Genomic DNA, 24,029 nt, shown 5'->3' with positions numbered 1-24,029 from the left:
GGATGAAATCTCGCTCGCTGACATAATCCTTGCTTAATTATTACTCTGATTATCCTCACTTGGGAGAGCAAAGTATAGCGGGACTAAGAACCTTACCAAGGGCCATTCATACAATCAGAAATAAATTCCTGGGTTGGAGGGAATAAATGCAGCGGTGAGCTCTCTCTCTGAACATACCTTTTTTTTAAAAGATTTTATTTATTTTTGTATAGAAAGAGCTAGGATGTAGGCCAGAGGTGCGAGAGGATTGACCAGAGACAGATTGGGGAGCAGAGCAGGTGCATTTGCTGAAATATACTGCTGAGGGGAGAAGCAGGGGAGACAGGGGAGGTCTGCTGCCCCAGGATTAGCTACTTGGCTCAAGGCTCCCTGGGAGGGATAGAACTCGAAGCCATTGTGTTGACAATGCTGAGACTTAACCCCTAGGCCACCAGGGAGGCCACTGAGAATACCTTTGTAAACGAGTATACATTTAATGTTGGCTTTCAAACTAGTATACATTTAATGTTGGCTTTCAAACTAGGCAAATGCTTTACAAATTCAAAAAAGTCAAATCAGGAAGAGTGAACAAAAGCAAGCCCTCAAATTGATTCCTTCAGAAACCAATGAACGCACTTCTCTATCAAGTTGACAACATAATGACACAGAAGAAAATAACTCAAATCATGTTTAACTCAATACTCTGCACATCCTCAGCTGGAGAAACTCTAAGGACAAAAAAAAAAAAAAAAACACAATGGCAAAGAAATCTTGAAATTTTTCTTGAAGTTTCTATTTTTAGTGGCATAGAAATTATGATGAAACTACCATGTGTGTATTAGACAGTAATAAAAATTAGTAAACATATGGATGTTGGGATTATATTGCCATTGGAAATGTAACTATGAACTTGCCATTTTCAGAAATATGTTTTCTTCCTCTGTCCACTGTAAGGGCCTAGAAGTAAAGATAACTCAGTAGCAATGGGCACACAAAGCATCCAGATTTTAATTCTAAACCCATTCTCCACAAAAGGAGACAGTTTCTTGGACAATGACTAATTCCCAGTCCCATGTTGGAAAGTTCCACGCAGTCTCTGCAGCATGAGACCCACATGGCACAGCAGACTGTCTTGCCTCCTGTTCCCCTCAGCAGTGTGTATTTCAGTAAATCCACCTACTCTGCTCCCTACTCTGGTGAATCCTTTCACCCCCTGCACCTCTGGCCTACACCCCAGTTCTTGTATGCATAAGTAAATAAAAAATAAGGGCCTCCCTGGTGGCTCAAGGGGTTGAAACACAGCCTATGAAGCAATCCGCAGCCACTGCAGCACGAGTTCGATACCCTGGCCGGCCAGGGAGCAGCTCACATGGCGCAGCAGACCTCTCCTGTCTCGCCCGCTGCTCCTCTCAGCGGTGTATTTCGGTCCTGTTCTGCTCCCCTCTCTGTCTCTGGTGAATCCTCTCACCAGCCACACCTCTGGCCTGTACCCCGGTTCTTGTATGCATAAATAAATAAATCTTTTTAAAAAAGGATTAAAATGATAATTAAAAAAAGATAAAAAATAAATCTTTAAACAGAAAGTAAATAAAAAAGAAACTTATTTCTGTTTTAATGTCACTTGATCATTCTGCTTTCTCCATCAATAACCTGACATCACAGAAATAAATATTTTGGAACAAGACAGACTTGATTTCAAAACCTGGCCCTGTACAGCTTGAAATAGACACTGCACTCTGCTAAGTATTTGTGTCTTCATCTTTGAAAGGTCACTACTTCCTGTCTGGGAAGGATGTGTCATTCTGTGAACCAGTATGTTCCTTATTAAATGTTTACGGCTTCCTCCCAAGGCCAGGCAGTCGTGAGCACTGGGGTGAGAGACAGACAGCACTTACTTGAAGGCTGGCAGCATTCATGGAATATTATTCCACAGTATGATGGAATATTATGAAGTCATGTTGCTCCTCCCCACTTCACAGATGAAGACACTGAAGCATGGAGGGGTTTCAGCTCTTGCCCACAAAGCCAGTCTACCTCAGCCTATTTCAAAGAGAAGAGGTTATGTCTTCCACGGGGCGAAAACCAGTCCATGCCTGTTGGCCACTTTCATTCTAGGTCAATGAGGAGCCTGGAAAACTACCACAGATTGTAATAGCAAATATTTGTTTCTTTCCTCTCAATTCCAGAGCTGAAAGGGAGAATCACAAAAAAGTGAAGAGGAGGCCTCCCTGGTGGCCCAAGGGGTTAAGACGCAACCTATGAGGTTATTTGCAGCCTCTGCAGCATGAGTTCGATCCCCGGCCAAGGAGCTACCCACATGGCACAGCAGACCTCCCCTGACTCACCCGCTGCTCCCCTCAGCAGCGTATTTCAATCTGCCTGTTCTGTTCCCCACTCTGTCTCTGGTGGATCCTCTCACCCCCTGCATCTCTGGCCTGTATCCCAGCTCTTGTATGCATAAATAAATAAATCTTAAAAAAAAAAAAAAAAGTGAAAAGGACATGAACTCACCTTTCCTTTTTCAACTTCCTCCCTTGCTCAAATAAAGGAGTCTATCAGCAGTGAGTCCTGGTTGGGACAGATGCCCTCACCCACTTTAATCCAAAGATTGGCCCCAAACTTGAATGGGTCACGGAACACCAGCAAAGGCATGCTGGGCCGCTCCCGGAGTTTCGGATGCAGTAGGTGTGGGTGAGGCCTGTGAGGCTGCCTTTCTAATAAGCTCCCAGCAAGGCTAAGGCTGCACACCAAGGCCCACATGCTGGAAGCACTGTCACACAGCCACCCTCAACGCAGGGCTTGCTGTTCCCACTGCAAAGGCAGGGGAACAGCTTCACAGCCTGAGTCTGACAGGACTGGAACCGGGACTGACTGACCAAGCCGGTGCTGTCTGCACTACATATGAGTGAAGGGTGACATTCTAGGACCTCCCACTCCGTGCCTGATCACTCTGTGTCTGTTCTGGAATTCCTTTTTTTGAAAGCCCAAATTCTGTGAGCATATGATACATTTTAATTTTCAATGAGAACTGAAGAGTCTGGAAAAACTATCTCAAAATGTTCCTGTTCGGCCATCCTGCACTTCCTCTTCTGGAAATCTATCCTAAACGAATGACTCTAAATATAGCCCCAGATACAAAGATGTGAAGTACTTTGGGGGAAAAAAACCCCAAAACTGGGAATCAAAATAGCCAACATTAAGGGACCAGTTAAGTAAATTATGGAATAGCCAAGCAATGGAATATTATGAAGTCATTAAAAATTATTTATTTAGAATTTTTATAACATGTCAAGGTATTTGTGATGTAATATTAAATAAAACAGAATACAGAACTAAATTCACAAGTTCGTATTGTTATTAAAAATATTGAAGAGACTGAAAAGAAATAAACTCGAACAGTAAAAACAGTTGTCTCTACCTCTTACAATTTTCTGCTACAATAAGCTCTTTTATCAGAAAAACCATGATATCTCTATTTGCTGGAAAACCACCACAGATATTTTTAACACCCTCCAACAGTCAATTTCTGAACAGCCAGAAAAAGTGAAACTATGAATTTTAAAGCTAATTTTTAACTCCAGATTACATTTTCCTTGACTGTGGAATATCTATTTTTCAAGTGGGAAACCTCCCATGACCATCATTATTATAAATACATAGAAAAAAAAAAATTTAGAAAGCTACCTGTAAAAATGGTAACGGAGATTATTTTTGGTTGGTGGAGGATTGGGCTTTTAAAATCTCTCTTCGGCTTAGCAGTTTTTATTATATTTTTCTACACCGGACATCTATTACTCCTGTAATACAAAGTCTTTGCTGTTTTTCTTTTTAAGAGACAACTGCCAGGAAAACGACAGAATATCTATACAATGGAACATTGACGGCCATTTAAAACATGTTGTAGAAGAGTATTTAAAAACTTGAAAAGAAGTCTAACATAATATCTGACCATACTATAAAACAGTATGTCCAGAATGATCCCAAGGCTATGGTAGAAACAAAATGTCTATGTAGACAAAGAAAACCACCTTGAAGGAAATGTACTAAAATATTAAGAGTGTTTTACCCTGGATAGGATCAGAGATTATTCTAATCTTATTTTTGCTTCTGCATTTTGGTCAATTTTCCCCTATTGAATAATACTTTTCCAAAATGCAAAAAGTTTTTTAAAAAAAGCAACATGAAACAGAATTACCTTACTAAATAAGAGACAGAGAATGAGGTAAGCGGGAGGATCTTACTAAAAGATCCACCTTTAAAAAGGTTTCCCAGCGCCACCCCGTTCTAATTCTTAACTCCAGTTGGTTGTTCAGCATCAGGAAGGCAGCGGGCACCCATCCTTCCCCTAATCCTAGATCTAGTCACTCTTGAGCCAGACATCAACTCCACCAGCAGAGGCTGCCTCCTGTGATGGGGCAAACACATAGATCAGCAACCTTGAAGCAAGACCAGGGAGAAGAGACACTAGCAGGGAAAGAACTCTCTTCTCGGGGTATGGGTCTGATCACCAGTAAATATAATTTACAATCATCTGATGAGGGAAACGTACTATTTACGTTGCAAATAACATACAAGTTACAGAATCATACTCCCAGACCTGGCAGAGACCTCCCAGCTCATCTGAGCACAATTTGCAGGACTCTGTCTTTAGGATGCTATGTAAATATTGACTGGAAACAATAACAGAGATGTCATACCAGAGACTCTTGAGTAAATAGTTCAAAAGCCTGGCTTCCTGTTTATACAATTTTAAGTGACTTTATTGCTAACCACAAGGTGATTCAGCATTCTAATTTAATCTGAGAATTTCTTGACTTTACATATAAGAAAAGGAACTACAAAAAACAGCTGAAACACCAGAAGACACAGGAAAGAACAAAATTAAAAAAAAAAAAAAAAAAAAACACCCAGATATGTTTCTTGCAGCCCCAACAGTGGGAAATCGACACTAGTGGACTCGTGGCTCAATCTATTTCCAAGTCGCTGTCTTCGCTGTGACAGGTGGCAGAGCTACGCACCGATGTGAGCACCAAGACTTCCTTTTCAGGGAGCAATCCAAATTCCTGCAGGAAGGCTTCAAGGTCCACAGCAAAGAAATCTTCCCCAAGTTGGTCAGTGACCCGGACAAAATTGCCAATCAATTCACCCCCCTTGTAGATGAGCAGGGCAGGCAGGGCGTTCCTGGTGAACCGGCTGCTGGCCCCAATCACCGAGCTCTTCACCCGGCAGAACTTGACAGCTGGGTACTCGGCAGCAAGGCAGATCATGCAGCCGTTCATGGCTTCAGTCCCCGGAATGCTGTCCTCGTAGATATGGACCATGATGAGGGTGCTTTTCTGTTCTTTGTCAATCATGTCTAAGAACCCTTCTCCACTAGGGATCTCAAACACCTGCTTGAATTGGGGTCCCTTGTGGAGCTGCTGCCGCATCTCCTCCATTCTCTGCTTCCGGTACTGCTGCAGAAACGCTTCGTCATCTTGGTCCTCGTTTACCATGGCAAACTCCTTCAGAGTCATCTGTAGGAGGACGAGCGAATGAACATGAGAAACACAAGCCACACCCTGACACTAACGTGCACATGCACCTTGTACTTCTGCTATATGAGGCTGGACCTGGGGCTCTGTGTGCCTGGATCTCACGGAATTCTGAAGACAGCCTCACCGGAAAGGGTCTATCGTGGTCCCATTTTGCAAATGAGGTTGCCAGACTTGAAATTATTTGCACCAGGTCACACAGGCAACAAGAATAAGACCAGGTTTCAAACTAATTTTAAAAAACCCAGTGGGTTTCATTTCATCTCTTAATTCAAACAGGCAGCCTGGGATAACATAACCTCCTGAGTATTTTTCTTTTTTTGTCTCTCTTGACAAAGGACTCCTGATTTTATCCACTTCTGCTTTTGTAGAAAAGATGACGGGACATTAGGGAACTTTATATTCATAATCCCCAGCTCGCACTTAAAACACTCAGTCACACATACTCTCGAGAAACTTCACTATCGATCACAGGCTAAAGTCATTTTTGCATTTGTAACAGCATTTGTGGGGAACCAACTAAACTATAAAATGCTTTTGCAACTTAGCACTATTACATCATACATATTGCCTCATGTTTCCAGTCTTTGCTGAGATGTACATAATGTGCTGATTTTGCTCAGCCACGCCCTTATTTCTGGCTTCCTGTCAATGTGCTGTTCTGTTCTACTCTGACAACCCAGCAGGACAGGCCATCCCACCTCAAGACTGCCCCTGGTGGCCATGAGCTGTGTTGCTCCGTCTCTCAGCTCAGTACAAGCAAATGGCAGTGAGCGGTGGGCACAGTGCCCAGCAGCCAGCTGAAGGGACAAATCCATCTTCCTTCTTCTCCTTGGCGTGGCAAGACTTTCCTGTGCCTGTACCCAAGCCCAGCTCTGCCTTATCTTGCGCAGGTCAGAGGGTTGAGGCTGGGGACTCTGCCAGATCAGAACAGATGCTGTTCCTGCACCACAGTAGCACCATTTCGATTCCCTGCTTTACTCATTATTTCCAGTTTCCGTCCCATCTCACAACTCTTCACTCTACCGCAGCCTAACCGAGTGGCTCCTTCTTGACTAATTATGGTCTTTGCTTGAGTCCAAGGCCCTGAAATGACTCTTCCCTTAATCCTCATCTGTTTCCTGATCCTGACTGCTGCTCCCAGCCAACAGTTCTCTGGGCCACAGCCACAGGATCTCTGGCCCTTCTAGATGTTCATCTGCGGTCAGAGGGGACGGGAGGAACAGAAGGTCCTTTTAAGACTGGGCAGGTACGAGAGAGTCAGGGACCTAATTGCAAATATCTTGTGGAGCATCCGTTTGCTATTGGATTACCTCCTCGGAATGGATTTTCAGGAACAGGCTTCAGATGAACTGGAGCCACATCCTGGAAAGAGGAGGACAGCGTGGGTTAGAAGCCCAGCTTCTGTCACAACTTACTAGGTGCAGGACCGTGAGCAAGGTTCCTTCTCCCTCTACGCGTCAATTTCATCATCTGTAAATGGGGAAATACTACCAACCTCAGAGGGTTATTTCTGGTCCTAGGTAAGAAAGACCCCCATAAAGGACAGGAAACTGCATTTACCTAGCCAGGCCCTGTGATGGTCACTTACCCACATGGTCCTGTGAGATATGGCTACTGACCTCACTGAATCAATGACAAAGCTGCCCCACAGTCACTAGACATAGAGCTGAGATTCAAAGTCAGATGCATCTGGGGGACAACGTGACCCCATACGTCCCCTGCACTGCACCACCAAATCAAACATCCTCCATCTCCTGAATCGCTAACCCCAGCTTCAGCAGCCAGCACAACTGCTGAGAGACACCGGCACCGCTTCCTACCTTTCCACTGATCTTCTCCTGGAGGTCCTTCTGTTTCTGTTGCTCCTCCTCTTCGTCCATGTGGGACCTGCAGGTCATGGACAGCTTCTTGATCAGCCGTTCCATCTCCCGGCATTGCTCCTCCCTTTGCTCCGTCTCTAGCTGCTTGAAGCGGCGCCAGTCATTGATCACACCTTTTGGACCTGAGTTGTGGGTGCACATGGAAGGGACCAAGAAGAATAGGCAAGCAATTATGGATCAGTTCACATCTGTAGGTGCAAGTTCACATCTGTCCTAGCTTGCTCCAGCAGACTGCACAGAGGCACTCACACAAGGCAGTGGGGTCCATGCACCATGATGTCCACTACAGCACGGCCTGCCATCACCAAAAGGCCAAGCTAAGGCCCAACATTAAATAAATTATGATCCATCTATGCAAAGGAAAATAAATAAAGCAACTCTTACAAAGAATGAGGCAGCTCTCTTTCCAGCCAAAAAAGATGCTCAAGTATACTAGGTTAAAAAAAGGAAAATGAGGGGCCTCCCCAGTGGCGCAGTGGTTGAGCGCTGGCTTGTGAAGCTGCCCAAAGCCTCTGCAGCGCCGGTTCAATCCCTGGCCACTGGGCGAGGGTCCCACATGGCGCGCAGACCTCCTCTGCCACCCGCTGCTCCCCTCAGCAGTGTACTTCGGTCCTTCTGCCTGTTCTGCTCCCCGCTCTGGCTCTGGTGAATTCTCTCACCCTCCCGCGCTTCTGACTGTACCCAGTGCTTATATAAATAAATAAATAATTTAAAAAATAATAATAAATAAATAAATAAATAAATAAATAAAGGAAAATGAGGGCTTCCCTGGTGGTACAAGGGGTTAAGCACCGCACTATGAAGCAGTTCGCAGCCTCTGCAGCACAAGTTTGATCCCCGGCCGGCCAGGGAGAAACCCACATGGCGCAGCAGATCTCTCCTGCCTTGCCCGCTGCTCCCCTCAGCAGTGTATTTCAGTCAATCCATCTATCTGCTCCCCACTCTGTCTCTGGTGAATCCTTTCACCCACCGCATCTCTGGCCTGTACCCCAGTTCTTGAATGCATAACTAAATAAATCTTTAAAAAAACAAAGGAAAATGAAAAAAAAAAAAGGCAAAATGTAGAATAATATTGTATGATTCTCAATTGTTAGGAACAGCATTGTATGTGTGTATAAATATTTGTGGACATTTACACATATGTGTACATTTGCACTTTCACAGAAAAAGAAGCTAGAAGGATATATAAACTCTTTACGGTGGTTGTCTCTAAGTACCGGCTCGAAGGGGACTCAGCTCTTCCTCTACTTCTGTATGAGCTGAATTTTTATGACAAAAAAGTAGCCGAATGTGCTGTTACCCCTAAATTCATCTATAAAGTTAAGGTGGTCCTGATGAAAATATGTGATTACACATGTGTGCACACCTCTAAATTTGCTTTAGAAAAATAAAAGAGGGGAAAAGGAAGGAAAATAATGACACAGGAAGGTGCTGAGGGGAACCAGCCCTACTGGATACTTAATATTATAATACACAAACAATTAAAAAGAGTGTGATACAACACAAAGACAAATTAATGTTAAAGACTAAGGACAGCTAAATACACAAAAACACATGATAAAACTGACATTTCAAAACAATGGAGAAAAGATAACTTATTGAATAAATGATTGTGACCCAACTGGGTAGCAATATGAAAAAAAAAATCAGTCAGGGCCATACCACATACATTGCACCAAAGCGAATTCCAGATGAATTAAAAAAGTCTAAAAAAAAAAAAAACATAGAAATACTTAAAAAAAAAAATAAAGCCACGTGTCTCTTTATAACCCTGGAATGAAGAGACACTTTTAAGTAAAAAACAAAACTAAGAAACTATAAAACAATGCTTTCAAGTGCATAAAAATAAAAATTTCTGCCAGGAAAACACAAAGTCAAAATACAAACAACAAACTGGTAGATATAGTCACAACCTATACCACAGATTGATTGATTTCCTTAATATGTAACTCCCTAAAGAGACAAAAGACCAAATACTCAATTTTAACAATGAACAGAAACAGAAAGAAAACAGAACAACCATGAGTTGCCACATGGCATCCACCAGGATGGCAAAGATAAAAGCAGTCAGAGGGCAGGGGTACGGGTAAAGATGGTTAAGCTATACACTGTCACCTCAACTGAGGGAAATTCAAAAAATTTCAATATGAAAGAGTAAATATGCCCCCTGTAGGACTTTGTACTACCAGTATATGCATATCTCTGATTTGTGTGATATCAAACAACTATTCATTTGAGGATTTGAATTAAAACCTAGATCCATGCTCACAGCCCCCTTGCTGTGCATACACAGCTGTAGGGCACAGGGCATGGCTATAAGCACACTCACGGAAACGACAACACTAGGTTATCTCTGGTAGTGACCTAGAATTAGGAGACATGATGAGGAGACTGTTAACTGTCTCGAAAGGGACATTTTTAAAACCTTTTCCCAGAACCCAGGATTTGCCAGTACCTGTGTTAACTGAGATGCCTTCGCCTGCCAACTCAGCATCTGCAGGCACTGAACTGCCAGCCAGGGCACCCCTGTCTCCATCCTTGTCCTCCGGGTCGCTGTCCTCATCCTCACTGCTGCTGTAATAGTACTGCAGCTTTTCCCCCAGCAACTTATCATCCAAGGTCGTCATGGTGCCTGGAAGAGGGCAACATATCATGTTCTTTGCTGCTGTGAACCAAACACATGAATCTGAAGAGTATGGGTTCACTTGCACTAAGGGCCTGCTCTTCCCAAGACCCTAAAAGTGATTTTCTTCTTAAGCAGAATCTCAAGAAATCTGTACCATGACCTACGTGGCAAGGTTTATCATACCCTTTTTGCAGAAGGTACAAGTGAGGCTCTCACACCGGAAGTTATGTTCCTAGACTTTACAGTGAATGGGAGAGTGAGGGTGAAACACCAGGGACCTAACTCCAAGAGACAAAGGTGTGAGTTAGTCTTGTACTTGCTGGTGGGAGGTTTTATCTACACATACTTTTAGGTTTTCCTAAAGACAACCGGATAATTGGAAAGTTGTGTAGGAATCTTCAAGAAAAACTCCAAAAAAGCATCATCAAGAGTGCTGAGTCACTCACCCTGTGAAAGCTAGTCATTTCTCCATCCCTGTCTTCAGCCTCCCAGTGGACACTCTGGGCTGGGGGGGCTCTAGCCCTACCAACTTGGGTAGAAGAGCCCATGACAAGATTTTGCTAATCCCCAGGTATTTAAAAGACAATGGTTAAAGTCAAGCTTCTACATCAGAAGCAGCCAGGGACATTTTGGGAGAAAACTCCTTTGGCCTCTCCCAGGTAGGCAGGAGGATCCAGCAGGGAAAGCGAAAACTCCCTCCTCCAAGCATCTCAATCCTGAGCGTTCTTCATTAAATACTTAAAACCAGGCCCATTAAACTCCGTGACAAAATAATCCTCCCACGGGGCAGAGACCTCACCCAATGCCCAGCACAAAAGCCTCTCCACAATTTGCTAAGCCCACAGCGACAGTCTGGATCGGTAGAATTCGGGGACCCAGATGGGGGCAATCAGACGGGGAGAGGGGTTTCAAGGTGGCAGGGTTCACAGAAAGATGCATTTAGAGGCGGTGGCTGGGAAACCATGGGAATAGAGGGTGGGACATAACCAAACTTGAAGAGGCAGAGAAGGGTCTAGGAAGCCAGGACAGGCTGGGTGGGCGGGGCCGGCGTCCGAGGGGCGTGGCCAACGGGGCGGGGGTCCGAGGGGGCGGGGCCAGCGGGGCAAACCAGTAGAGGGCAGGGTCAGAGGGGCGGGGCCAGCGGAGGGCGGGGTCCGATGGGGCATGGGTAGAAGGCGTGGCCAGCGGAGGGCGGGTCCAAAGGGCGGGGCCAGAAGAAGGCGGGGCCGAGGCTGGCAGGCGGCGGAGCCTATGGGTGGAGCCGCAGGCGCGAAGGCGGAGCAGCACGTGACAGAGGCGGGGCCCGAGAGGGAGGCGCGAGGGCGAGGCCCCCAGGGAGGACGCGGCGAGGGCGGGGCCGCGGGAGCTCCCGAGGGGGCGGGGCCTGGCTGGAGGGCGGAGTTAGGGCGAAGCCTGGGGGAAAAACCCGCGGAGACCCGGCGGCGGGGAATGCGGGAGCCCAGGGAGGGCGGGGTCCCCAGGGCTGGCGGAGGCGGCTCGGCCGCCGACCGGAAGGAAGGGCGGGGCCGCCGGGGAGCTCGCGGAGGAGGCGGGCCCAGGGGACTCGGCGAGGAGAACCTCGGGCGGAACCCGAGGCCGGTGGGGGCCGCGGGGCGGGCGGAGCCAGAAAAGACGGACGCCGCGGGGTCGGGGCGCGCGGACAGGCCGGGCTGCCGGCCGCCAGGGCCTCACCACCTCCCGCCCTACTGCGCGCGCGCCGCGTCCGCCCGGCTGACCTCGGTGCAGCTGCCCGGCCTAGCTCGGTCCGGCGCCCGTCGGGCCAGCGGCTCCGGGCCCTGCAGAGGGGAGGACGCGCTCCGCGGTGGGAAGAAGGGGTCGGAGCTTCCAGCACTGAGAAAAGCCGCTGGAGTCCCGGCCGCGCGGACCAATGAGGCGGCCCTTGGCGTCAGCGCCGGCACACGCCAGCCAATCAGAAGCCGCCCCCAGCGGGCGGCCGGGCGGGGAGAGCTACGGGTCCCACTTTGGACAAAACACCTCGACACTAGCAATCCGCTGCTACTTCCTTTGTTTTGGCTTTTGTTTGAACTCAAAACTACAGGGTGTATGCCCAGCTGTGAGCAATAAAAATCTTTTGTTCACTTACCTTTGAAGTTTGCCAAGCCATTCACATGTATTTTTTACGGGCCCTTGATTACACCACGTCTATTTAAAAGGAAAACAGATTCAGACAAGAATCTACCCAAGTTTTCATAATTTATTCCATTTCTTTATTATAGATGTAGGGCTACATTAGGCAGCTTCTAAAATAGCTTCTGTGCCAATAAACAACTCACTGCATCTCAGTTCCTCCTAATAATATTAGTTGATCGTGTTGTTTCAATAGTTTTGATCATTGTACAACGCTTATATAAGATGCTAACCTTTGAGAATTCTGGGTGAAGAGTATAGGGGAACTCTATTTGCAACATTTTTTAAACCTAAAATGGTATGTTCTGAGCCCTTATTGAGATGTGTTCAAGACACAATCACAAATAAGTAGCTCATAAAAAGTTTTGTGTAAATTGAATCACTCAAACTATACTAGAACAATACACCGTTTAAAATAGCTCTAAGTTTGGGGTAGAAGTTCTTAATATGGGGCCTTCCCTGTGGCACCCAGGTTAAAGACAGGGCTAGCAAGCATCAAGCATCGCCAGCCACTGTAGCACCAGTTCCATCCCTGGCGGCCCAGGGGGCAGCCCACGTGGTGCAACAAACCTTTCCTGCCTCATCCTTGCTTACCTCAGCAGTGTATTTCAGTGGATCTGATTGTTCTGCTCCCCACTCTCGCTGGTGAATCCTCTCGTCCCCTGCACCTCTAGCTTACACCCCAGTTCTCTTATGCATAAATCTTTTTTTTATGTTCTTAATATGTGGTCCTATCACCACTTGAAATTGTCTGCAAATTTGTGTATGTGCCTATTTTTCTGAAGAGCAGTTCAGACTATCGAGTCAAAAACTCCCCCCAAACTTAAGAACCCTTAATAATGGGTTGAACAATGCAACACTGATTTTCAAATGTTAAAAACCAGCCTTACATTCCTGAGATAAATCCTATTAGGACATATTTTTCATATATATAAAATCTATAGATAAATATATATGTATTTGCTAATATTTTGAGGATTTTTGCATCCATGTTCATGAGGACTATTTATCTATAATTTCCTCGTGTGTGTGTGTGTGTGTGTGTGTGTTTCGTAATGTTATTGTCAGACTTTGGCACCAGGGTTATATTGATAATAGAACTAACCAGGGACTTTCTTCCTCCGTTTTCTGAAAGGGTATCTGCAAAATTGGTGTTATTTCTTCTTTAATAAAATTCACCTGTGAAACCATCTGGGCCTCCAGTTTTCTTTGTGAGAGTTTTCATAATTTATTCCATTTCTTTATTATAGATGTAGGGCTACATTAGGCAGCTTCTAAAACAGATTCTGTGCCAATAAACAACTCACTGCATCTTTCCTGGAAGCATCGCTCCTTGGCAGTGAGCACAAAGATTCTCAGTAGAGGGCACTGGAGGCCACTGCAGGAGGGTCTGTGGTCAGTGTATGGCTTGAAGGATATCCAAGGGCACGCTTCTCAGGCCATGCGATGAGCAGACGTACTCCCTTGCTGTCCTTGCCAACCCCGATTTGGCCTAGCAGTATTTTTGCAGTAGCCCTCTCTACCGAAATCGGTGCCCTGAAGGCCTCCCGCTTGCATTGGCAGCCAAATGCTTCCTGTCTGCACTGGTGCCAATTCCCTCCCTGGGCTCTGGTGTAGTTCATCTGTGGCCCAAAGAGTTACTCTCCTTTGCCAGCAATCAGTTCCAGCCTGGGCAAACCCAGCAAACCTCTCTTTGGCCCAGTAAGCTTAACTACACCATCTTCAATGAGGTCTGAACCCATCTAGTAATGGGACACCTTTGCACATTTGTCCTTCCTCACATGATCTCCCCAAATAAGTCATATAGCACCATATGGAGAGTCCCTGCATCTGTCACTCATTTATTAGATGTTAACCATTCTTTGTGTAAAACTTCCCGTATGGTTTCTCTCTCATGCCTGAAGATAAAGAAGCCACTAGGTACTGCCCACACTCAGGGGAAGGAATTATACAAGAGCATGAATATGAGGTGATGGGGAAACTCTACACAGTCCCCGAGTCTGGACTGGACCTACTAGAGCCTCGCTTATAAGGAATGGATTGTGACTTCTTTCTCTCTCTCCACCCCACCCCATGTTCCCTACTCTACCTCTGTCTCAACCACTTCTTGCTTGCTGCTTGGAGAAATCAAATTACCATATAGATTGTGAGTTGCCCTGCAGAGAAGTTCATGTGGCAAGGAACTGAGGGCAGCCTCTAGCCAACAAAAATCTGGGCCCTCTTTCCAGTGGTTTGCGAGCAATAGAATCCTGCCAGCAGTCAGTAGAGTGACCTTGGGAGCATACCCTTCCAGATGAGCTGTGAGATGCTGCAGCCACCACCCAGACTGCAGCCCATGAGAGACAGAAGCAGATTCCAGACTCCTGACTTACACAAACCATGAAATAAATGTTGTGGCAAGCCACTTTTGGGGTTATTTGTTATGTGACAATAGATAGTACAAGAGTTACACCATTTCCCTTTTCATCCTGTCTCTGTTTTGGTAAACTGTATTTTGAAAGATTTGTCCATTTTTAAGTTAGATCTTATCATTTATTCACCTTCTTGAGAGGCAGACAAAGCATACCAATTTATTTGCTCAAAATCATTTCAGAAACAAAAAAAAAACTTACACCCACACAAATTGTGTATACAAATGTTCATAGCAGCTTTATTTGCAACAGCCAAAAGATTGAAACAACCCAACTGCTCTTCAATGGGTGAATGTTTAAACAAAATGTGGTACATCCACACCATGGTCTATTACTCAGCAATAAAAAGGAACGAACTCTTAATACATGCAGCAATATGGATGGATCTCAAGGGAATTATGCTGAGTGAAAAAAAAGTCAATTTCAAAAGGTTACATTCCGTAAAATTTCACTTATATAACATTCTCAAAGCAACAAAATTATAGAGATGGGTAACAGATCAGAGGTTGCCAAGGATTAGGGGTGGGAAAACAGGGGTATGGAAGAGGCATGGATGTGAATATACAGAGGGAGCATGAGGGATCTCTGAGATGATGGGACAATTCTGAATTATTGTTATCTTTTTTTAGTTCTGTTACTTGATAGTGGTGGTTCCACAAATCTACATGTGATAAAATTGCATATAATTACACACAGAGAAAGACACATGCAAATGATTGCGCATGAAGTTTATGAAATCTCAAGGTCTGTAAATTACTTTAATGTCAATTTCTTGGTTTTGATACTATACGAGATTTATACAAGATGTTACCATTGGGAAAGCTGAGTGAAAGGCACATGGGTCCTCTCTATTATTTTTGCAACTTCCTGTGAATCTGTTAAGTATTTCAGAATATGAAATTAAAAAAAGACTTCAGTTGAATCTGTCTACTCTCTTGGGTTGAAACTTCTATTTTATATAGCACCCCACCCCCATGACTTTCCATCCAGTTCTCACTTGACTTCTGGGTAAAGGCCTGAAGAAAGGGAACATCTAGTTGTGAAGGTATCTGGGGGAAGCCCTCTGCCCTTGCAAGAATGTCAAGGGTAAAGGCCCTACTATGGGAGCATGCCTGGCAGAGAGAGGAAGCCAGTGTGGCTGGAGTACAGTTAGCCAAGTATCTGAGAAGACCGGCTTCCACCCTGTGTGAAACAGGAAGCACTTGAAGGGTTCTGAGCACCGAGGAATGCTCAGACTTATCACATTAACAGGCTCCCTCCAGCTGCTGTGGCAAGAGGCTGAAGGGAGGCAAGGGCAGAAGCAGGGAGCACAGGAGGCTGTCACGATTCAGATGAGACAGGTGTGCACCTCGGTGAGCGAAATGGTCAAATTCTGGATATATTTTGAAGGTATAGAGCGGACAGGATTTCTCGCTGGACTAGGTATGAAGAGTAGTAGTCAAGGGGGAAGTAACTGAAATAAGGAAGGCAAGAGGTTTAATTTGGGCAGAGGGGAAATACCAGAAACCTCAAGATCTGAACATGTTAAGTTTGAGGCCTTTGAGAGCTCGGTGGAGATGCCGACCTACCACTGTCCACAGTGCTGAAAATGACCGCCCCCACCTGACAAAATCTCATCATTTGGTTGAAAAATATTCATCTGCTTGTATTATGCCTCATGATATATAAATTCACCTTTTATTTACAGCTTGTCTGTCCCCTCCAACTCTAGTGAAGTCAGGGACAGTTCACTCCCATATCCCTAAGGTCTGGTAAAGAGACACTGCAAAGTTCTCAAAAAATATATTTGTGGAATGAGTCTGTGAAAGCCATCCAGTTCCGAGCACTTGACAGTGAATATTACTGAACACACCTGGGCAGATAGGCCCAGGCTCATTTTCATTCATTATGGCAGTGGTTCCCAAACTTTTCTGCACACTGGAAGCACCTGGGGCCTTCAAAAGTGCTGGTGTTTTGGTCCCACCGCCAGAGATTTTGATTGATTAGGTCTGGATGTGATCTGGGATTTGAGATTTTTAAAAGATCCCTAGGTGGTTGAAACGCATAGCTAAGTCTGGAACCGCTACGGAGTTTTCAACTATTAAAAAAAACTCAGACTTTGTGAAAATGGATGACAAGTACTTCAATAGGTATTAATGGTAAAGGAAATAAAATCTTCCTGGAATTTCATTTGCTTCATTCAGTTTTCTTTCTTTTCCTGGATCAACTATCCGTGGCTTTTCTTCTTCCTGATCTCCACAGTCACTCCAGGGCTTATACAAGATTAAATGCTTCACAAATACTGGTCTGTCCTTAGCAATGATATCTGGGATCCAGTTAAATTTAATCCACTATAATGTACAGAAACTCCCTCTCCCATAAATCTTGTCAATTCTCTCCACTTTTTCAAATCCATCTCTTTTCTTCTCCCTGCTTGGCCATGCTCTAGATAACTTCCCATCTAGATTGTTAATCGGGTCTCTTTGCCAGTCTATCTCTAGCCAAAGTGATCTTTCTAAAAACCCTAACTCCCAAGTTTCCCTAATAGTCCCTTTAGTAAGGTATTTAATGTCCTTTATTAGGGTCTACCTACTTCATCCAACCATGTGGCCGCCTTGGACACATTCTCTTAAGGCCTTTGCCTGAGTTTCTCATCTCACCAAATGGTGACAGTCAACGGTCCTAGATCCTAACATACCTATAGTGCTCAGAGCCGTGTCTGCAACACGTTAAGTGGTCTAAGAGTCAGTTAAGCTATTCCTTAAACACTCTTTTCAGTGACAGCAATGGCTACAACAGGTTCCAGCCACCATCACCACTGGTGGGAGGCACAACAAGGAGAAACGTAAACTGGAGTTTTGACTCGACCACTTTCTTGGACAAGTGACTTAACATTGCAGATATAAAATAGGGATCATAATACCTACGATGAAGGACTGTTAAGATTCAAAGTAGGTTGTTGTGAAGACAGAGCAGGTTCTTGGGGTGTTTTCTCCCCTTACTCCTGCTTGGTAAAATGCTATTAAGCCTCAAAGTTCAGTCTGAGGTCGTGTTTCAAAAAAGTACCTCTTCTGGCTCACCACCTCCACTATGTGCCCTCCTCTTCCGCCCCCCCCCCCCATAATTCTACTTTGGGAACTTCCATATACAATAGAATATTTAGCTCACTGAGCAGGTTATTCAGATTCATCTTTCCATTTTCCATACTTTGAGCTGCTAGATAGAGAAAGGTGTGTGGTTCACTGCCCTTTAGTTTTAATGACCAGCAGAGAGGGACTTTACTCACTGAATGAATGAATGAAATTACTCAAGGCCCAGTGGAAATGGTGTCTTGCTCCATCCAGGAAACAATATAATCTGTTCATATTCTGATGTTGACAAAACTGTTTTCATACTTCTATGATACATTGCTTTGTGTTGGTTATTTAAGTACCTGTCCTATTTTCTCCACTAGCCTGTGAATTGCAAATATTATCTATGTCCTTATCTCCCATATAGAAAGTACAGTGGAATGAAGTGACTGATCAAATTAAGGACTATTTCTACTTCCTTGGTCTAGTCATTTATTTTAGATCCTGCCCAATGATATATGCATGAGGCAGGTGATTATTTTAAATTTCAATTTAAGGAGTATCCTGGCAGCTTAATCAAAAAAAAAAAAAAGGCAAAGAAATCAAGGTAACTGAAATGTACCATAAACTTAATATTGACACTAAACAAACAACTCTTAAGGTGGACAAATAATTTTATTTTGTGCATGCAAATACATGTCAAGTACTGCAAACTTTTTCCATCAATTTTCTCTCAAACACTGAAAATCATGATGCTCTATTCCGTGAACAGCCAAAGCTATTATCTCTTCACTTCAGTGCTACAGCAAAACACACAGAATTCACTCTTTGCTATCCACTATCATCACAACCCTCATTGTTCCATCTCCGCCCTCCCCCCATATACAGGCCTTATAAGTCCTAGCCTTCCCCCATTTAATCCTATTCCTATAGCACAAAGGGAAACATTACAATTTGGAAATTCAAATTGAAATAAATGGAATAGAATTTATTCCCATATATAGTCCCCATTTCATTGTACAGAATTATTTTAAATTATAGTTTTAAATAGAAGCTGAGTATATGCCTTAAAAATGAGCATTAAATCCATCTTAGAGATGGTGCCTGCTTTTTACATGATGGGTGTACACCATCTTTAATTTCATTTACATTTCAATCGAACAATAGATTTGCAAAGAAAATGTCTAATACAGACGTAAAAATATTCACACTAGAGCTTCACAATCGGTTGTACAATTGACAAACAGGCCTCTTTTCCCAAACTTTCCAGCTAAGCAAATTTATAAAATGTAATCAATGCAACAAGAAAAACATTTCTCTTTCACTTCCAGGGAAAAGAATATGCAATAAACAGTATAAATGCAGACAGCAGTTGCTGCAAGCTAACCACGATACTCCCAAGTGGCTGTACAGTGGATATGTGCAGTACAAATAAAAGCCACATGTGTTGTATCACAACTACAGTATAATTGTTTGCCCAGCTAAGAGAATGCATGCACTTCCATGCCTTGGGTTATAAAATGAGGCCTAATTCTTGACAGATTGATGGGATATATGCAAATGACCTTGGCTTTTGGCAGTACTAAGTGCAGCCAGTGTCTGTGTTTCACTGGTTTAAGGATATTTTTAAATTTTTATTTTAAAAAAGAAAAAAAAACTGCCAATTACTTACTTGGGGGTATAACTGCTCTCGGAGTATAAATAAGATTCCACTCAAATGTGGGATGCTCTGATCAGAGGCCTTGACTCCTTGCATTCCCTTGCCAGCAAAGGGATACAAAGAAACAGTTGGTATAAAGGAGAAACTAGCAAATATATTCAATTTATCCAGAAAATGGGATACTCCTTGAGCATTTTCATTTGTGTTCTGCTTGCAGAAGGGGTTCTTACATAGGCGGAGTTACAGTAAGTGATCCCATCAACACTCTTTACTCACTACAACACAGGAAACTCATCTGTAGTTGCAATGTAACTTTTCCCTTTAATGACTTAGTTACCAATACAGGTGGACAGTCTGCTCAGAAACAGACTCACAGCAGCTAGGGAAGAAATATTGAGATTCAAAGTTGATAACACATGCTGTATCTGATCATTACAGATCTCTGTTAACAAGACAGTATGGGCTTTAACATCTAAAATGCAAAAGCAAGCTAGATGGCTTTTAAAACAATATTCTCAAATGTTTAATGATCACATTTTAAATTCCTACAAATTATTGTGTATCAGGTAATTTTCTCAAGGCAGCATATAAAATTGGGATGTGCTTTTTATACTTAGCATCAACTTGAAATTTGAGTGAAAGTGACTAGGATCTATACAAATGGAAAATTTCAGTTCTAGCGCAGCAGAAAGAAAATTTCATTATTCTGTCAAAAGAAATGTCATTACTCTCTTATGAAAGGTAAAGAGCTACTAGCACAAAAATCAGTGCCACTGGCTCCATGAACTATCTTAACTTGAAAATTACAATGCATAACTTTCAAGCGCGACACTAGTTAATCAGACGGCATTAAAAGCAAGGGCAACAGAATCTGCCTAGAGGAAATACACATGTAACTTTGTCATAATTTATAAAATGAAATGAGACACAGAAGAAAACTGCTGATGCTATATTCACAGTATCTGAATGAGGCGTGGACTTCAGAATGGGACTTGGATATTGAAAATAAACACAAGAAGTGGAGGAGAACAGCCCCCCCCCACAATTTTCCTACCTTTCAGACCTCTGACTACTTTTTCTTGATTAGACCAGAGGCAACAAATGCAGTTAGTCACCAACATTACAAATTTCCTCTCCAATTACTTTATATTCTTTGATTTCAAAACATTACATCACAACATGTTGATGAAAAGGTCAAATGACAGGAAATGCCCCCAATTTAAAAAGCCACATCCTACTTCTGACGTGTAATTTTTTCCAGTATGACTTCAGTAGATACGATACCATTTTGAAGACAGATTAGATAAACTACTCTTTCTTCTAAAAAGGCAGAGAACTAATGTCTTTCTTCACATTAAACCCATCACGAGAAACAGATGGCCACCACATAAAGGATGGAACACAGAATAATCCCAACACAGAAACAATTTCTATGTTGTTAGTGAGAAAGAGTAAGTTTTTTAGAATGGAGAGTTATTATTTTATGGGATCACCTGCTGCAAGACAAGCATTATTTTAATATAAATGTTCGGAGACATAGCAATAGGTTGGAAGGTCTATACATACACTGATGCAAATGTAATTTCACTGGACAAGTAGGCAAACACCTAAGCAGTTTATCCCAACCCCCTCCAGCAGAGCACAACCAATTTCAAATTTTCAATTTTAAAATTAAAAAGATAAGGTTAAATACACAAGATCAATTTATGTAGTATATTATTCACCCTCAGAACAGTGCTGAAGATGTTTTGCGTAGTTCTGTCGCACAGAGGGTTCTTTCCCTGAGGGCACATAAGGAGCTCTCAAACTGTTAATAGGTCTCTATTTTGTAACAAAATAGCAATTTTAAAATCTTAAAAAAAAATACATTACCTTCAACATGGAAGATCTCACTATTTAAATATCCATGAAACAGACATATTGGTTTGCATATCCTTTTTGGAAATACAAACAGCAAATAAAGTACATTGGAAGCATTTCAAATGTAATAAGCACATATTTATAGAAAGGTTCTGATATAAATTATATAACAATCATGTTCCTGTAATATTCTAGGCTAATTTATAATGTCAGAAATAAGTTAATGTAACATGGTTTAAAACTCTTGTTCCTATTCATTTCAGGTTAGAGTGAAATAAATAAAATGTCTTTATAGGGATAGGGAGCACTGGCCATGGCAAAAAGGTACAGTACTAACCAAAGGAAACTAAGTCAAGGCTACTGTGTTGTTATGCTACAAACAAACATCTCCCTACATCTGAGTATTAAATAAATGTGTAAGATCTTCCATACTGACACCAGAATATCAAAACTACCCCCTTTGTTTCTCAGGTATATTTACAACTTATCAGTCACCTTATGAGCATGTTCATTAAGACAGGTATCAAACACCAGTATTTACTCATTCTGATCAAGAAATTTCAGGGAAATGTCAACCCTCCCACCCCTGGAAATGTGCACAAAACTTTTATCAAAATCTTATCTGATACAATGCTGTGGTTTTGTAAAACAACTAAATAGCTCAGACGACCAATAACATGATCCTGTTTAAGCATCTTGCTAGCAGGAGAAGCCCTTACATACAGTACACCTGGTGAAAGATCAGCTTGGCTTAAAATATTCCAGTACAATTTTCAGAGTAAACAACTTCACAGAAGTTAATTAAAAAAACAATAATAAAAGTCAAACTAATCTTAAAGAAAATGGGGTGAGGAGGGGAGAAGGGAGACAAACAAAAGACAAACTATAGGTGAGATCACCAAGAAGCCCAGCTTTTGTTTTCAAATGTTGACTGAAATTTAGGTTCAATAAAATACCTCCCACAAATCTGGAGCTTGGCTGGTTGAACAGACTGCATACTTTCAGATGCCAAGTCAAAACACTTTTCAGTCACATTTAGCAGGGGGGAAATTATTCATGTTTTTAAGTATGAATAAAGGTTAGCCAATGTTCTATTATTACATGGTTCATAGTCTTACCAACCTAACAGTCAGTCAGAAAACAAAAAAAAAAATTAAACCCCAACATGAAGTAACAATAAACAATATTTAACCAAGACAATGCAATGAACATCTAAATTAATTAGTTTAAATTAAAAAACCCAGCAATACCATCTTGTTAGTCAGTGCAAACGCTACATACAGGGTTTTCTCAAGAAAGCTGAAAGCACCTGATTCTTTTGCCAAGTCATCAGATTCAATAATGTACAGGCTTAAATCTGCGTTTTAAAAAACTGCCATTACATTAGTGCATAATTTATCAAAATTGTAAAAACGATTCTGCATAACTTAGGAGAATTTAATATCTAGTACATCAGCTGAAAGACTTAGGCACTTGGTTATATATTTAATTACTTACTTCAACAAGTAGCCTGTGTATAAATATTAACAAAGCAGAAACTATTCTTGAAAAATGGAAAATTAAAAAAAAAATTTAAATGCTACAGATAAAAGCACTGCACCACACTCCTACATATAATGCAGTAAAGAAAGCTAGTATATAACCCTGTAAAATTCTATGGTAAGAACATCTAACTCCACTCTTCAAAGTAAAAAAAAAAAAAAAAAAACAAACAAACAGAAAACAACAGAAAAGAAAAAAAGTCCATGCAAAGTTCATGAAGAAGATAAATAAAGCAGTTGGAATGAGATGGAAATTTTTCTCAGTGAAACATAAAATAGAAATAAATAAGTTAATTAAGTCTACTTTCACTAGATGTATCATTGTAGGATCCTGCTAGTTTAATAACTGAGTTGTTAATTTTCTATAGAAGCCATTTAAAATAGGAAATGGCTCAGTTACTGCACCGGATTGCTACAAACTCATAAAAAGCTGCTTGAAGCTTAAGTTAAATGTCCAAATTCCACTCACTTCTGGAAAGTGAACATGTTACCCTAGTAAAGTAAATTTTCTTTTTTTTTTCATAATGCTAATGCAAGAGGGCTTGAAGTATCAAAGAGTCCACAGGAAATGGATGCCCCCAGTAATATCTTTTTTTTAAAAAAAATATACATTATATAATATATATTATATATATAAAAAGCTAGTGTAAATGCCTCCATGGTATGGTCACAAATTTGAAAGATGAACCTCCTTTCAGCTGTTAACCATCTTCCCATTTGCAACAGGTTTTAAAAAGTCGTTTTTATCTTCGGACATAACATGAGTTTTCAGAATGAGGTTGCCAACACTGACAGATGTGGTGATGGGGAGGCAACTTGCATTGCTAATGGACACTGGGAGTGGCTGGCTAAAGCAAGAAGTTACCGGCATAATTGTTTTTTGCTCCTCCCTGAGAGAAAATAAATGAAATTATCTGTAAGTGAAAATTTTTAAGAGTAATTGTTCATGCTTAATAAAAGTTGTAACAAACTTTAAAAGTCCCTAGCAAAGCACGTCTTTATCACTAAAAAATATCACGGTTGTTAAAAAAAGCCCCATTTTCCAAAAATTAAAACATTAAAATACTAAAGATCAATAAACCATCAAGTTCAAGATTAGCCCATATTTTTGGCAAGTTATACAAAATGGCAATATTAAAGTCAAGAAAATCTTAACTTTTTTAAGAAAAAAAAAAAAGGGAAGCTTATCGTCTAGGTTTTAATTCTCCATTTTGTATTCTAGAAGTTTGGCTATTACACTGAGGAAGTATTATCTGATGCTGGAGCACAAAAACTAACTTTTATTCCAAAAAAAAGCAAATTTCAGGCTATTCAAATAGAACACTTTGTTAGTCCTA

The 24,029-nt window shown here is 42.2% G+C and overlaps 2 protein-coding genes across 3 annotated transcripts in view; both read right to left on the bottom strand.

The window, feature by feature from the left end:
* Window positions 1-3,232: 3,232 nt before the first annotated feature.
* PDCL (phosducin like) lies at window positions 3,233-11,895 on the bottom strand. Its single transcript, XM_037493948.2, has 4 exons — window positions 11,759-11,895; window positions 9,852-10,028; window positions 7,337-7,518; window positions 3,233-5,495 (listed from the first exon to the last, which is right to left on the bottom strand). Exons 2-4 carry the CDS (start codon window positions 10,021-10,023, stop codon window positions 4,944-4,946), a joined length of 906 nt encoding a protein of 301 aa, XP_037349845.1. The 5' UTR covers window positions 10,024-10,028; window positions 11,759-11,895; the 3' UTR covers window positions 3,233-4,943.
* A 6,345-nt stretch (window positions 11,896-18,240) lies between these two features.
* Window positions 18,241-24,029, bottom strand: part of RC3H2 (ring finger and CCCH-type domains 2) — a 42,528-nt gene continuing 36,739 nt past the window's right edge. The window contains exon 21 of one of the 2 annotated variants that reach the window (XM_037495347.2): window positions 18,241-23,582. In XM_037495347.2, the coding sequence (XP_037351244.1) occupies window positions 23,387-23,582 (196 nt within the window). In that variant the 3' untranslated portion in view covers window positions 18,241-23,386. The remainder of the gene's footprint in view (window positions 23,583-24,029) is intronic. The other variant, XM_054688562.1, reaches the window with a different exon arrangement.

The sequence above is a fragment of the Talpa occidentalis genome, unplaced genomic scaffold, assembly GCF_014898055.3.
Source record: "Talpa occidentalis isolate TD23 unplaced genomic scaffold, MPIMG_talOcc4v2.1 talOcc4.7, whole genome shotgun sequence".
Lineage (NCBI taxonomy): Eukaryota > Metazoa > Chordata > Mammalia > Eulipotyphla > Talpidae > Talpa > Talpa occidentalis.
This window is presented reverse-complemented; position numbering and strand designations above follow the sequence as displayed.

Coding starts and splice junctions, on each gene's coding strand:
- PDCL (XM_037493948.2), bottom strand. CDS start 10,023: ATGACGACCTTGGATGATAAGTTGCTGGGGGAAAAGCTGCAGTACTAT. Junction 7,519..9,851: donor AGGCATCTCAGTTAACACAG/GTACTGGCAAAT, acceptor CCCACAACTCAG/GTCCAAAAGGTGTGATCAAT. Junction 5,496..7,336: donor AGGAGAAGATCAGTGGAAAG/GTAGGAAGCGGT, acceptor GTCCTCCTACAG/ATGACTCTGAAGGAGTTTGC.